The 13,217-nt window shown below is 52.3% G+C and overlaps 1 protein-coding gene across 4 annotated transcripts in view; it reads left to right on the top strand.

Annotated features, from left to right (window-relative positions):
- Positions 1-13,217, top strand: part of PDE2A (phosphodiesterase 2A) — a 97,908-nt gene that overhangs the window by 3,020 nt on the left and 81,671 nt on the right. Inside the window, exon 2 of one of the 4 annotated variants that reach the window (XM_024975019.2) lies at positions 2,516-2,743. In XM_024975019.2, coding sequence (XP_024830787.1) covers positions 2,516-2,743 — 228 coding nt within the window. 4 annotated transcript variants of the gene reach the window in all.

The following is a 13,217-nucleotide window of genomic DNA, read 5'->3' as shown; positions in this document are numbered from 1 at the left end:
GTATAAGCAAAGGCCCTGGGTTAGGATTGGGCATGTGCCTGGAGCCATGAGGAGGCTGGAGGGCTGGGCAGGGACCATATCCTACAGGACTTTGACCTCCAGGCCTCTTGGGCTTTATCCTAAGGCCCCTGGGGAGTCCAGAAAGGTTTTGTACAACACGGGGTATAATCAGTTTTGGGATTTAGAAAGTTGCCTCAATGGAACTGTCAAGGTTGAACTGGAAGGGAAGGGTGGCGGCCAGGAGACCAGTGTGAAGGCTAAACCACTGTGGTATCAGGGACATCTGGGGCCTATTGGACCGAGAGGCAGATGAGACCAGGGGCTTTCTGAAGGGAGAGTTCTGGGCGCTTGGAAGAGAGGATAGGGGCAAGGGAGCGTGGAGGTGGCTCAGGCTTGGGCTAGAGTTGGGGGTGCAGTGGCAGGACCTCAGAGGGTATACATGTGGGAAAGGAAGAGCTCTTGGAAGGCTGAGACAAGGAAGGTAGTGGAGGGACCTGGTAGGGTTTATAGCCGGGCAGAGAGTTGGAGATACTGGAGCCATCTCTTCCCGGACAGAGAAAGCGAAACTGTTGCTTTGACTCTCTCCTCTGGCTGCCAGGCTGGACCTGGAGCCTCAGGTCCCTTCCTCTTCAGGCCTGCTCAGCACCTCTTGGTTGCCTGAGCTAGATGGCTCTGTGAGGGTTAACTGCCTTTACACTCCTGCACCTCCCAGTTCCCGCTGCCCACCAAGCACTCCTCCTGCTACTCTTCCTGCCTCCCACTCCAGCTTCTTGTCCCTGGGGATTACTGATGGCTTGGCTGGGATCTAGCCAAATGGGGGAGGCAGGACTCCCAGCAATACCCTCCTTCAGCCTTAATGGACTGGGAGTCTCACCCTCAGCCGTGCTGCTGTTGGGTCCAGCCTGCACTCCTCAGGCTTCTGCTGCTCCGGCCTTTCCACCCACTGGGCCTGCGTCCATTCCTGCATTCAGTCATTCATGTCTTCATTCCTTTATTCAACAGAGATCCCCCAGTGCCTGCTTGGTGCCCAGCGGGCTGGCCTCTGAAGACACAGAGAGCACACTGACCCAGACCTTGCTCTCAGGGAGTGCCCAGTCTGATGAGGGAGGCAGAAGTGGAAACTTACAACCCTCCAGGGAATAGTGCTGGGCAGAGAGAAGTCTTGGGAATGGGGGACCCACACCAAGTCAGGGTGGCCGAGGAAGAGACATTTGAGCTGGATCTTGAGGGATGGATAAGAATTTCCCGGGCAGGGAAGGGCAGAGAAAAAAGCCTATAAAAGTGGGTGGATGTGAGAAAGTGCAGTGTGTTCAATGGACAGAGTTTGGATTGGCAGAAGTGAGAAGGGAGATGAAAAGAGGAAGAGAGAGACAGAGGGGTCAGATTCCATTGGGTCTCAACTGCCAGGCTAAGGGGCTTATAGAGGCTTAGACTTTTCCTCTTAAAATTAGGGAGCTAGGGAAAGGTTTCTGAATAGGAGACCTCCCCTAGGAAGCCCTCCTTGGTTCCCTCTTGCCTCTGACCCCATGACCCACCCTGAAGTCTTTCTCCCTGATGGTGCAGGATCAAGCACCATGGGACTTCCCTGGTGGTCCAGTGGCTGGGACGCCACTCTCCTGGTGCAGGGAGCCTGGGTTCCATCCCTGGTTGGGGAACTAGATCCTGTATGCTGCGACTAAGACCTGGCACAGCCAAATAAGTACTAAATAAATATATATTTTTTAAATGCAGCCCCAACTTAGCCTTCCCCTGTGATGTCCCCTGTGTGAGCTCCTTATCCAGCAAGCCAAGGAATTCCTCAAAGGCAAGACCACCTCCTTGTGCTTCTCCACCTCACTCACAGCACGGGGTTTGGCACCCAGCACAGTGCAGCTTCCCAGGTTGGGGGAGGACATAAAGAGCATCTGGGCCACTGTCCAGCATTTACTCCACTCCTCTCTATAGCTTGCCCTCAGATCTGTCCAGCTCTGCTTACATGCCCCCAGGGTCAGGATGCTCATTCCTTCCCTCTTGGGCAGCCCTTCCCTTGTGGGCTCAGCTACTCCAGGCTGCCTGGCCTTGCATCATTTCTTGATCCAGGGTCACTCTCCTTTCTAAGCAGGGCCAGGCTGGGGCATGGCAGTTCAGTAGTGCTAGGAACACGCCTTGGGCAGAGAGAGGGGAGAGATTAGCAGCCTTTATTCCAACTATAGATGGTAAAACTGAGATAGAGCAGTCCCTGAGCCCTCTCCAAGAATAAAGAAGCAGGCATGGCCAGAGTAGGGAGTGAGGGTAGACAATGAGGAGAACTTCCTACCAGCACAGAGGGGCTATAGAATCACCTGGCTTCACAAGAGCAGACTGTGGGCATGAAGAAGGGCGTTTCCAGGACCGGAGGGGGAGTTGGAGGCAGAGGCACAACTTAGCTGTGTTTTTCCTGCAGTTGAGTGATGTCCTCAGGGAGAGGGGACTGGAGGGGCTCAGACATACAGAGGAGAGGGGTCAGGATTCATTCATTCCTTCCTTCGTTCAGCAGCCATTCAATGGATTGCTGCCCAACCAAACATGGCAGCCCTGCGGGGAGAGGGACAGAGCCAGTGACCACTTGGAGGGAAGCCTGTGGTCTTTCCTACCTCTGCCAGTGTCAGACGAAGACATTTAGGAGGAGGGGCCTTGGGCTGGCCTTAAAAGGAAGAGTCACTTCTCCAGACAGAGCTGAGAGAGAGCTCCAGGAAGAGGGAATGCCACATGCAAAGACCTTGAGGTGAGCGCAAACACGGTTTTGTTTATGTGAGGACTATCAACGTTCGAAGTGGCCTAAGTGTGAAGTTCAAGGGCAGGGGGCGGAGGACTGGGCAGAGATGGAGCAGGAGAGAAGTAAGGGAATGGAAGTTAGAAGACAGGCACTTTCTGCCACCAAAGGGTCCTCCAGCAGCTTTGACATGTAGGCCCTATGCAACTTCTCGGTCTCTCCCAGTGCCCCCAGCAGGGCCTGCGGAGGGTCTCCTCCTCCTTTGAGAATGGAGACTCTGGAAGTAAGGGAGGAGCAGCGGCTGAAGAATGTGAGCCCCTTCCAGAAAGTGGCATGCAAATGAATGCAAAGCAATATGCAAATAAACCAGCCCAAGCTTGGCAGTTTTGGCTGGGAGGATGAGACATCACCCCCTTCCATGCTGGCCTCCCACCCCTTCTGCCCCAGCCCCCGGGACAGCCAGAGTAGCCTGGTCTGCTGCTCTGAACACTCCAGCATGCCTGAACCACAGGACTGTGGCCTCTAGGGTGGGGGCCGTGGGGTCCCTGTCAGCACCCCCATCCTCTCAGGGAAGTAGATATATTTAGTAACAGGGATGTTTTCAACACATTTATCTCCCATTGTTCAGCTGCCCGTTCCCTGGGAAAGGCCAGGTCCCAGGGGATGTGACCCACTTCTTTAAGTCCCTGAAGTCACCCTTCTCACTGCCTACCCTGAAAAACAGGGAGCAGTGGGGGCTTGGTGCAGCAGGAGGGATTTAAGTTAGACAACCGGGAGGACTTCCCAACAGTGTGGTTGCTGAGATATGAGAACCCTGGGGCTTCCAGGCTCCCACTCTTTGGATGGCTATCTTGGGTTCAGAGGGGGCTTTGAAAACAGGATTGAGAAGGTGGCAGACAGATATAGTTTCCAGTTTCAGTAACTTTATTCTGTGTCATCCTGGGTGACTTCTTTCTCTGAACCCCATGTGAATAATGGAGTGGGAATAACAGTACTTTCCTGGCAGGGTGACTGAAGAATCTGGAAGTGGAGCACTTAGCACCAGGCATGCAGCAGGTGCTCATAAAGGTTAGCTGCTGCCATTATGAAACACCCACTCTCACCTACACTTTTAGAAAGATTCAGTGAGGGGCTGGAGCGGGAGAGACCAGAGCTAGAGAGCCCAGAAGCTGTCATCCTGTGGGTGAGACAAGAAGTCTGAAATGGAGCCGTCGTGGTGGGAATGGTGAGAAGTGTGGATGCTCTGTGGGAGGAGCTGAGGGGCCTTAGAGACATGTAACCACCTCCCCAGGCTGCTTGGTCTGGGCTGAGATTAATCCCCAGGGAAAACAATGGCGGAAAGGGCTTGATGAGGGCTCAAGTCTGTGGCCACGCCCATGACAGTCTGTGAGTCATTCTGGGAGTTGTAGTCTCGAGTGAACTTGCAGTGAGTACATTTTGTACTGCCACCTTGGATCCAAATCCATGCCCTGCTGCTGAGGTTGGCTGGGGCAGGCCCTGGTGAATGCTGGAACATTCGAGGCCCCAAAGGTGAAGCAGCCTGCATCCCTTCCCTCAGGGATCACTCAGCCTGCTGAGTGTTGGCAGGTGCAGGGGGCAGGGATAAAAGGATTAAGCCATAATTATGACTCTTCACACGTTCACAGAGAAATTTACAGCTTCCAGAGCACTGTTTGCACATCTATGATCTCATTTAATCCTCACCACAAACCCAAGAGACTGCTGTCTTCTAGATGAAGAGACAGAGGATCTGAGAGGGGAAATAACTGGCCCAGAGGTATTCAGCTAATCCCTAGAGCACAGACCTGTCAGTGTTGTTCAGTTGCTAAGTCGTGTACAACTGTTTGTTTGTGACCCCGTGGACTGCAGCACATCAGGCTTCCCTGTCCTCCACTATGTCCTGGAGTTTGCTCAAGTTCATGTCCATTGTGTTGGTGATGCACAGCTCTGTCTGCCCCTAAAGCTCCTGCCCTTTCCATGAATTATTGTCCCAGATGGCAGAGGCCAGGCTTCAAAGGACAGACAAGATATGGACAATTAGACATCTCAGCAGAGGAACAGCTGAGCAAAGACCTGGCTCAAAGGTGAGAAGGCCAGGGTTGGGTTCCTTGGGATATGAGACTAAGAGATGGATTGGTCAACCCCAGAGGCCTAGCTCTAGACTGAGTTTGGACTTCTTGCTGTGGCTCACCAGGATTTACCGAAGGGTTCTGAGCAGAGGCAGGACTGATTAGAACTGGTCTTGGGGAGGCTTGGACTCATTGGATAGAAGTGGAGAAGCCCGAGATGGCCTGAGGCTTCTGAACTCCACTCCTGGTGCTCCCAGAATTTTGCTCCTCTTCCTCTGGTACACTTCTTCGCAACCTCTCCTTCCCCCGCCCCCACCACCACCCCCACCCCCGACAGCCCCCCACGTCCTCTTCTTTCTCTCCCTTCTAACAGTTGCCCTCCACTACAGCCTGGGGAGTGATGACCAGGTTATCTTAGAGCTGTGCTGTAATGCCACAGATCTCCAGCAGGGGTGCTATCACATAAGTCCATTCTAGCCTGGGTCTTCAAATTTGAAGGATAAGGAGTAGAAATGAAGAGTAGGGAGAGCAGAACCCATTGTTCTCCACTTGCCTTGTGCTGGAAGGTAAGAGGGTCCTGCTGAAGTAACCTAGAGAGATAGGGATGCTGAAGAGAGGCTGGACCCCACGCAACAAGGACAGACACACTGGAGGGGCTGAGCCTGGAGGCAAGAAATTTGTTCCTCACAGTTCTGGGGCAGGTTTAGATTTGGAAATGGATTTAGATTGAAATTATAGATAGTGTCTGGATTTCTACTGGATGGCGATTTCCCTGATACTGAGGTGAGGGTGAGGTTGGTTGGTTTCTTTGTGTTTCTGTGTGTGTTAATGTGACCTTCCAGTTGTATGTGAGAAGGTGAGAGCGTTTGGATCAGTGTTTGTATAGAAGTGTGGGCATATTTGTATGCATGAATATGTGACTGTCCATTCTTATGCCCGATGTATTGTTAGATGGGTATATGCCTGCTGGTGTGGCTTGTGTGTATGTGTACCTGTGTATAGAGTGTTATGCACATTGTTCTGTAAAACTGTGTGTATATGTCTGTGTCTGTGTATGTGGGTGTCCATGTCCAAGCAGGAGAGCACAGATGAGTGGGTATGTGTGAAGGCTCAAATACCTGCTCTGCTGACAGCAAGGCCACACCCCAAGTATAGCTGCTGCTGCTGCTGCTAAGTCGCTTCAGTTGTGTCCAACTCTGTGCGACAACACTTTGTCTCCTGGGTACCACCTGTCTAAAGAAAGAGAAAAGATGTGTGTAGACTTAGGCTGAATGGGCTGTCATGTGTGGGACTGGGCTTCCCTTTGGGGACTCTGGCCTGCTCCTAGTCAGTGAAGGCCCTGGAAGGAGCAGATTGTCTCTATATTCAGACTCAGGTAGGGCCAGCCAGGATATTGAGCCATCATATTGAAATGCTGGACATAGCTGAGAGGTGTCTAGCTTCCATTCTCCTGGGAACTCTTAATGGCCACACCTGTGCCCTATTAGAAAGTTTCAGGGACTCTCAGCCCAATCTTCTCATTATATAAATGCAAAAATATAAGCCCAGAGAGAGGCTAGTGATTAACCCAAGAGTACACTGCAGGATCCAGGAAATGGCAACCCACTCCAGTATTCTTGCCTGGAGAATCCCGTGGACAGAGGAACCTGGTGGGCTATAGTCCACGGGGTCGCAAAGAGTCGGACACGACTGAGCGACTTCACTTTCACTTTACACTGCAGGATCCAGATAGGGTGGCAGGGCTTGGAGCAGAAAGAGGGGTTATGTCTGGCTGGGAGACCTCCCTCCCTCTAGCCTGGAGCAGGAGGAGAGCTTGGGGTAGAGAGTCAAGTCTGTGGCAGGAGGCCACCCCTGTGCCTGGGCATTTCCACCCCTCCCAGGCCTCAGATGCTGCCTCTGAAGTTTCTACCAGAGCTTCTGCCTGCTGTGAGAGTCCTCCCGGGAACCTATGAATTCTGTCTCTCCGCAGAGCATGGGAGAGTCCAGCAGTGGGGCAGGACCAGGGAGGGGCCTCCTCTAAGAAGCCTCGGTGTCCTCATCTTTTCATCAGACACCTTTTTAGGTTTCGAGTGGTCTAACATTCTAGGCTTTCCCTAAAATCTCTCCATGGGCTCTTAGTACTGAGACAGTGCTGGGCTCTGAGGGAGTCCTGGAGGCCCAGCTTGGCTCAATGTCAGGGGTGGGCAGGGCAGCCCCATAGCGGGAGGGTCTGCCCTGGGGAAGGAAGGATGAGCTGCCTGTCCATGGGGCGGGCAGGTATGAGCAGGGGCTGAGCAGCCTGGTTAGGGAGACAGCCAGTGAGACTCCTGTCCTAGCAGGGAAGTTGGTGGCAAAGTCTCTGAAGTTTGTTCAGTCTGTAGCTGCCATGGAGAGGCCAGAGAAGGACATGCCTTTGCCCCTGCCATCAAGCAAGGGGAGGTTTTTGAACTCCAGGGTGCTCCCCCTGGCGGCCTGGGCAGCGGGAAGGTGTGAGATGAGACCATCCAGCTGGAGGCAGAGAGCTCCCCTTCCTTAGGGGAATGTGAGAGAAATCTGTCTTCCTGGAGATTTGGGGTTGGAGGCAGGGGAACTGGCCGTGAGGATGCTCTGGTGGAGATGGGAGTGCAATGGCTAGGGCTGGGCCACTCTGCCAAGGTTTTGCTGGTTCAGCACTGGTGGGGAGGGAGCAGACAGCAGGTGGGCACACAGGAGGCAGCTTCCTTTGTGCTGAGTCGTGGGGAGTCTAGGGTGGGATGCTGCTGGCTGGGGGCTCAGACTTTGACTCTGAGTGAGGCAATGTGGAGGCTTCCTAGGGCTAGGGGCTGGGCAGGAATTAGGGTAGCAGAGGAGAGGAGCAGGCAGTCCAGTATTGCATCCTTCCAAAGCCAGAGAGAATGCAGAGCTATCTTAAAACTTCAAGTGGTATGGGGCTTGGGGGCTAGAAGGAGAGAACTAATGTTTACAGAGTGCCCTTTGTATTCTGGTGGGGGGATGGTTGCAGGATCCTCTGTGGACACCAAACTCCAAGAAAGCTCAAGTCCCTTATCATTTCAGTTGCTCAGTTGTGTCCGACTCTTTGCGACCCCATGGACTGCAGCATGCCAGGTTTTCCTGTCCATCACCGGCTCCCGGAGCTCGCTCAAGCTCATGTCCGTCAAGTCAATGATACAAGTCCCTTATAGAAAATGTCATAGTATTTGCATATAACCTCCCATGTATTTACTTTAAATCCTCTGTTAGTAATCATTTACAGTACCTAATATAATGCAAATGCTCTGTAAGTAGTTGTAAATACAATGTAAATACTACGTAAATGGTTGCAGCAAGTGGCAAATTCAAGTTTTGCCTTGTGGAACTTTCTGGATTTTTTTTTTTTTTCAAATATTTCCGATCCATGGTTGGTTGAATGCATGGATGCAGAACCTGCAGATACGGAGGGCCAACTGTAGATTTAAATCACCTTTAATCACCTCAACTACCCTTCAAGGAGCTAGCACTGTTTTGTGTCGGGGAAACAGATGACACACTCAGGTGGTTTAATTGAAGGCAGTTTGATGAAGCAATGATTACAGAGGTGGGGTAGGATTAAGAGAACCAACAGGGCATGTGGAGGCACTTAAGACTTGCATCTGAGAGACCCGAGGAGCAAGGAGAGTGCTCCAGACCCTAGCTGGGGTTCTGGATGAGGGCTGCCCTACAGAGGCCATCAGAGGAGGTGGGGTGGGTGAGGGTGTCAATACCCTGGGTCCTCTTCCTTCTCACCACCCCCTCCCACCCTCACTGGCAGAACCAGATTGGAAGCCAGAGAATAAGGGAGCCTGTTGAAGCAGCACTGGACATCAGCCTTGGGGCACAGAAAAGGGCAGGAAATGATGGAGAGTTGGAGGGACAAATGGATGATGGGAAACTGAAACCCAGAGAGTATGCCCACTTGCCCAAGGTCACACAGCCAGTAGGTCTCACAGCTGGAGCCAGAAGCCAGGCCCTGCCTCTGAACACCTACTTTGTCATGTCCAGTGGGGCACGGTGAGTAACCTAGTTATCTGCTCTTGGGCTTGAGCCGCTTCCCTGTCTGAGCAGCACTGGAACTGCTGAAGAGTGTCATCCAGGCTATGGTGAACTTTGGGTTTAGGAAGTCCTAAGTGAAGGGAGAACTAAAGAGCCTGTTGATGAAAGTGAAAGAGGAGAGTGAAAAAGTTGGCTTAAAGGTCAACATTCAGAAAACTAAGATCACGGCATCTGTCCCATCACTTCATGGCAAATAGATGGGGAAACAGTGGAAACAATGGCTGACTTTATTTTTGGGGGCTCCAAAATCACTGCAGATGGTGATTGCAGCCATGGAATGAAAAGACGCTTACTCCTCGGAAGGAAAGTTATGACCAACCTAGACAGCATATTAAAAAACAGAGACATTACTTTGCCAACAAAGGTCCATCTAGTCAAGGCTATGGTTTTTCCAGTGGTCATGTATGGATGTGAGAGTTGGACTGTGAAGAAAGCTGAATGCCGAAGAATTGATGCTTTTGAACTGTGGTGTTGGAGAAGACTCTTGAGAGTCCCTTGGACTTCAAGGAGATCCAACCAGTCCATCCTAAAGGAGATCAGTCCTGGGTGTTCATCAGAGGGACTGATGTTGAAGCTGAAACTCCAATACTTTGGCCACCTGATGCGAAGAGCTGACTTATTGGAAAAGACCCTGATGCTAGGAAAGATTGAGGGCAGGAGGAGAAGGGGACGACAGAGGATGAGATGGTTGGATGGCATCACCGACTCAATGGGCATGAGTTTAGGTAAACTCTGGGAGTTGGTGAAGGACAGGGAGGCCTGGCGTGCTGCAGTTCATGGGGTCACCAAGAGTCAGACACGACTGAGCAACTGAACTGAACTGAACTGAACTGAAAGGAGAGTTGGAGGAGCCAGTGAGGAGGCTGGTGTGGAGACCCAAGCGAGGGGCAAGAAGGCTGCATCAGGGATGGCTGGACACATGAGTGGCATTGACAGGTCAGGGGAGGAGTGACAGTGCCCACCCCCACCTCATCTGCCTGAGCTAGGGCCCTAGTTCCGTTGTCTGCCCACCTACGCAGGGATGTGTGACAACTCGAGATCCCCCTCCAGGAGCTCTCCTCCCTGATTCGTCCCGCCTGGGGCTTCCACACTCCACGGCACCCATCCATGGCACTCATAAGCCACCCCCTCAGACTATGGCCCCCCAGGAACAAAGCTATGTCACCGCTGCCTCATCTCTTAATAACATGATCTGTCCACTGCCAAATCGGATTAAAGTCCTCCCATTTGAGACCTTCCTGCTGGAGTTTGATCTCAATCCTTCTTGCTTGTTTAGAGTCCAGTCCTTGGGCCTCCCTGGGAGATGAGTCAGTGAGATGCCCCCTCCTGGTGCTGGGGTGGTGAGGGGCCTTGGCCTAGCCAGCTCATCTGAGTGCCCTGTGCCAATGGGGACCCACTCTCAGCCTCTGCTGGGCCTCAGGCCACTGACTCAGTATCAGTGATAATTAGCATCTCCAGGGCAGCCTTCCACCCCACTAAGTGCTTGACAGTCATTAGGTGCTATTGTGAGAGGCTGCATTGCCACCCCCAGCCCCAGGCTGCTCCTCCAGTACCAAGTGCCCTGGCTGCAGACACACCGCTCCAGGCCTGGGGGAAACAAGTGCAAGCAAAGAGAAAAGCAACACAAGAAGAAGCAGAGCACGGCCCACAGGCATGGAGAGCCCCACACAGAAACATCAAAATACACCAGGAAACAGACACAGGGTCCATCTGCAGTTTGACCTGAACGCAGAAGGAACAGAGTGAACTGCAGTGCCCTTGCATACAACCCAGGTATACAGAGGCAGACACGCGACACAGATGTGGATTCAGCACACGCACACAGAAACACTTGTACTCCGCATAAACACAGAATGCCCATCAGGTGGCCAGGTCGAGCTCCCTTGGGTTCCCCACCTGTCCAGCATCTCTCACTCTGGGCTGTTGCATATGCTGTTCCTTTTGCCTGGAACACCTTTCCTCAACAGCCCCTCCCTTCATGGCTAACTCCTATCATTCTCCAGGTCTTGGTGGCCCTTCCATACTCCCCAGCCACATAGCATCACTGATGGTTTTCCAACCAGTCTTTACAAGTTTGGGGATGAAGGCTTTTTGCCTGTGCTGGGTGAGGTGATGACTTAATTCCGAGTGGGTGATTAGGGCCAAGAAACTTTAGGAAGAGTGAGTCAGGAATAGCTGTGAGGAGCCCTGGCTACTCAGGGCCTGAACAGGCATTTAACATACCAGCCAGCATAGCTAGATGCCCTCTGCCTCATTTTTCAGATTCTGATTCCTTTTGCCTTTCTTCCAGGCTTGTTGCCTGACCCAGTTCCCTCCTTCCCAAGGCCGGCTCAGCCTCTTGCCACGTCTCTGAGCTCACTCACAGGCTCATTTGCCATCTTCACTTGCGTGTGCTCCACCTCCACTTCTAAGCCTCGTGAAAACCTCATTAATGAAGGCCTTGGGTCAGAGGCACATCCTCTGTGTACAGCTTCCTAACCCCCGCCACTTAGTGTGGGAAAGGGAGGTGGCGGAGACGAAGGATGATGAGCCCGAGCCTTGGGCACCGCCTCCTGGTTCAGCTCTCAACTCCTCACTTCTTAGCTGCAGGACCTGTGCTGAGTTCTGCCACCTTTGTTCCCTCTTCTGTAAAAAGGGGACGATAACAGAGCCCACCTCATTAGGGCTGCTGTGAGGATGAACTGAGACAAATTGTGTGATGCACCTGTGCTCAGTTCAGCTCCCTCCCCGGGGCCCGTGTGAGAGCAGGGGAGCCAATGAGATCAAGCCAAGTGTACCCAGGAGGTGCCTAGTGAGTCCTTGCTGATAGGGACTGAATGAAACCGGCATCTGTGGTGTGAGCACCTACTGTGCACCTCCCGTGGCTGGTTTTCTGCACCTCTCTGCCTCAGTTTCCACACGGCTGCCAATTCTGCATGGCTTTTATACTATGGCGCAGAAGGTGGGGGTGTGACCTCTTTAAAAAATTCTTCACATCCATTTTATTGAGGCATAATTTACATACAGTAAAATCACCAATTTAAACTGTATGATTCGATGAGTTTTGGTGAATCTATACAGTCATATAACCATCATTATTTCAATCACAAAAAGATTATTTTTATCATCTCCTGAGACTTTCCTTGTGCCATCTGCAGTCGGTGCCCCTTGAGGGTGATGTCTTCCAGGGCTGTGAGAGGTGCTGGGTTTTCCTTGAGCTGATAACCTGGGCACAGAGCTTTTGCATGCTGGGAGGCACCGAGGAATGGCTTGCGCTCTCAGCCTTGGTTCTTGTGGACTGGTGAGGAGCCAGAGGCCAGGGGAGGGGAGGGATGCTCAGGCCACAGCATCCTGAGGGTCGGCCCTGGGTCTAAGGGCTGGGTCAGCTGGAAGTGGTGGCCTCAGAAATCCACAGTGTGGATGACAGAGATTAGGGAGTTGGTGTTCCCCAAACCTGCCTGTCCTGGAATCAGATGTGCCCCGTGGCCAAGGTGGAAATGGCCACATATTGTTCAAGCAGGGGCTTGTGCAACATGATTCCACTTCTTATCTCCCCCCGCCAGGGGCCATAAACCCCTCTAGGGACTAGAGATTCCCCTAAAAGAAGGGGGCTCTTTTGTTCCCCACTCTCAGAACCAAATATTAAAGCAATTATGTAACTAGCAATAAATTACTTAAAGTAGTGACTCACTCAGCTTAATTAGAGCACAAGCAGGGAGAGATTAAGGTATTTTTAGCACACACACCTCACTCCCTCCTGTGGAGGGAGGCCTCTGAGCAAGGTGGGGGTGGAGAAAAGACTGGGAGCTTATAGGAGGACCCCAGGTGTCTGCAAGGAGATGAAAGCTGATCCTCTGCCCACTAAGGTCCCAACAAAGAGAGGGCAAGTCAGAGCTGCAGCAGCAGGGATTCAGTTGAGACTCAAGGAACACTTCCCAGTGGTGCTCCTTAAAGAGCTGGGACAGGTAAACTAGATTTTGAGCTCTCTGAGGGCAGATACTATGTCTGTGAGCCCCTCTCCACCCAGGAACAGAATAAGAATGAGACTTGGGGTCACACAGGGATTCCCAGGTGGTGCAGTGGTAAAGAAGCCACCTGCCAATGCAGGAGATGCAAGAGATGCAGGTTCAATCCTTGCGTCAGGAAGATCCCCTGGAGTAAGAAATGGCAACCTACTCCAGTATTCTTGCCTGGAAAATCCCATGGACAGAGGAACCTGGTGGGCTACAGTCCATGGGGTCACTCAGTTCGACACGACTGAGTGACTTAACACACTTGGGGTCAGACAAGTCTTGGTTTGAATCCCACCTTACTGGGTACTAGCTGTGTGGCCTTAGGCAGTTCCTTTATCACCCCCAAGCTTCTATTTTCTTCACTGTAAAAATGGGCAT

The sequence above is a fragment of the Bos taurus genome, chromosome 15, assembly GCF_002263795.3.
Source record: "Bos taurus isolate L1 Dominette 01449 registration number 42190680 breed Hereford chromosome 15, ARS-UCD2.0, whole genome shotgun sequence".
NCBI lineage: Eukaryota > Metazoa > Chordata > Mammalia > Artiodactyla > Bovidae > Bos > Bos taurus.
This window is presented reverse-complemented; position numbering and strand designations above follow the sequence as displayed.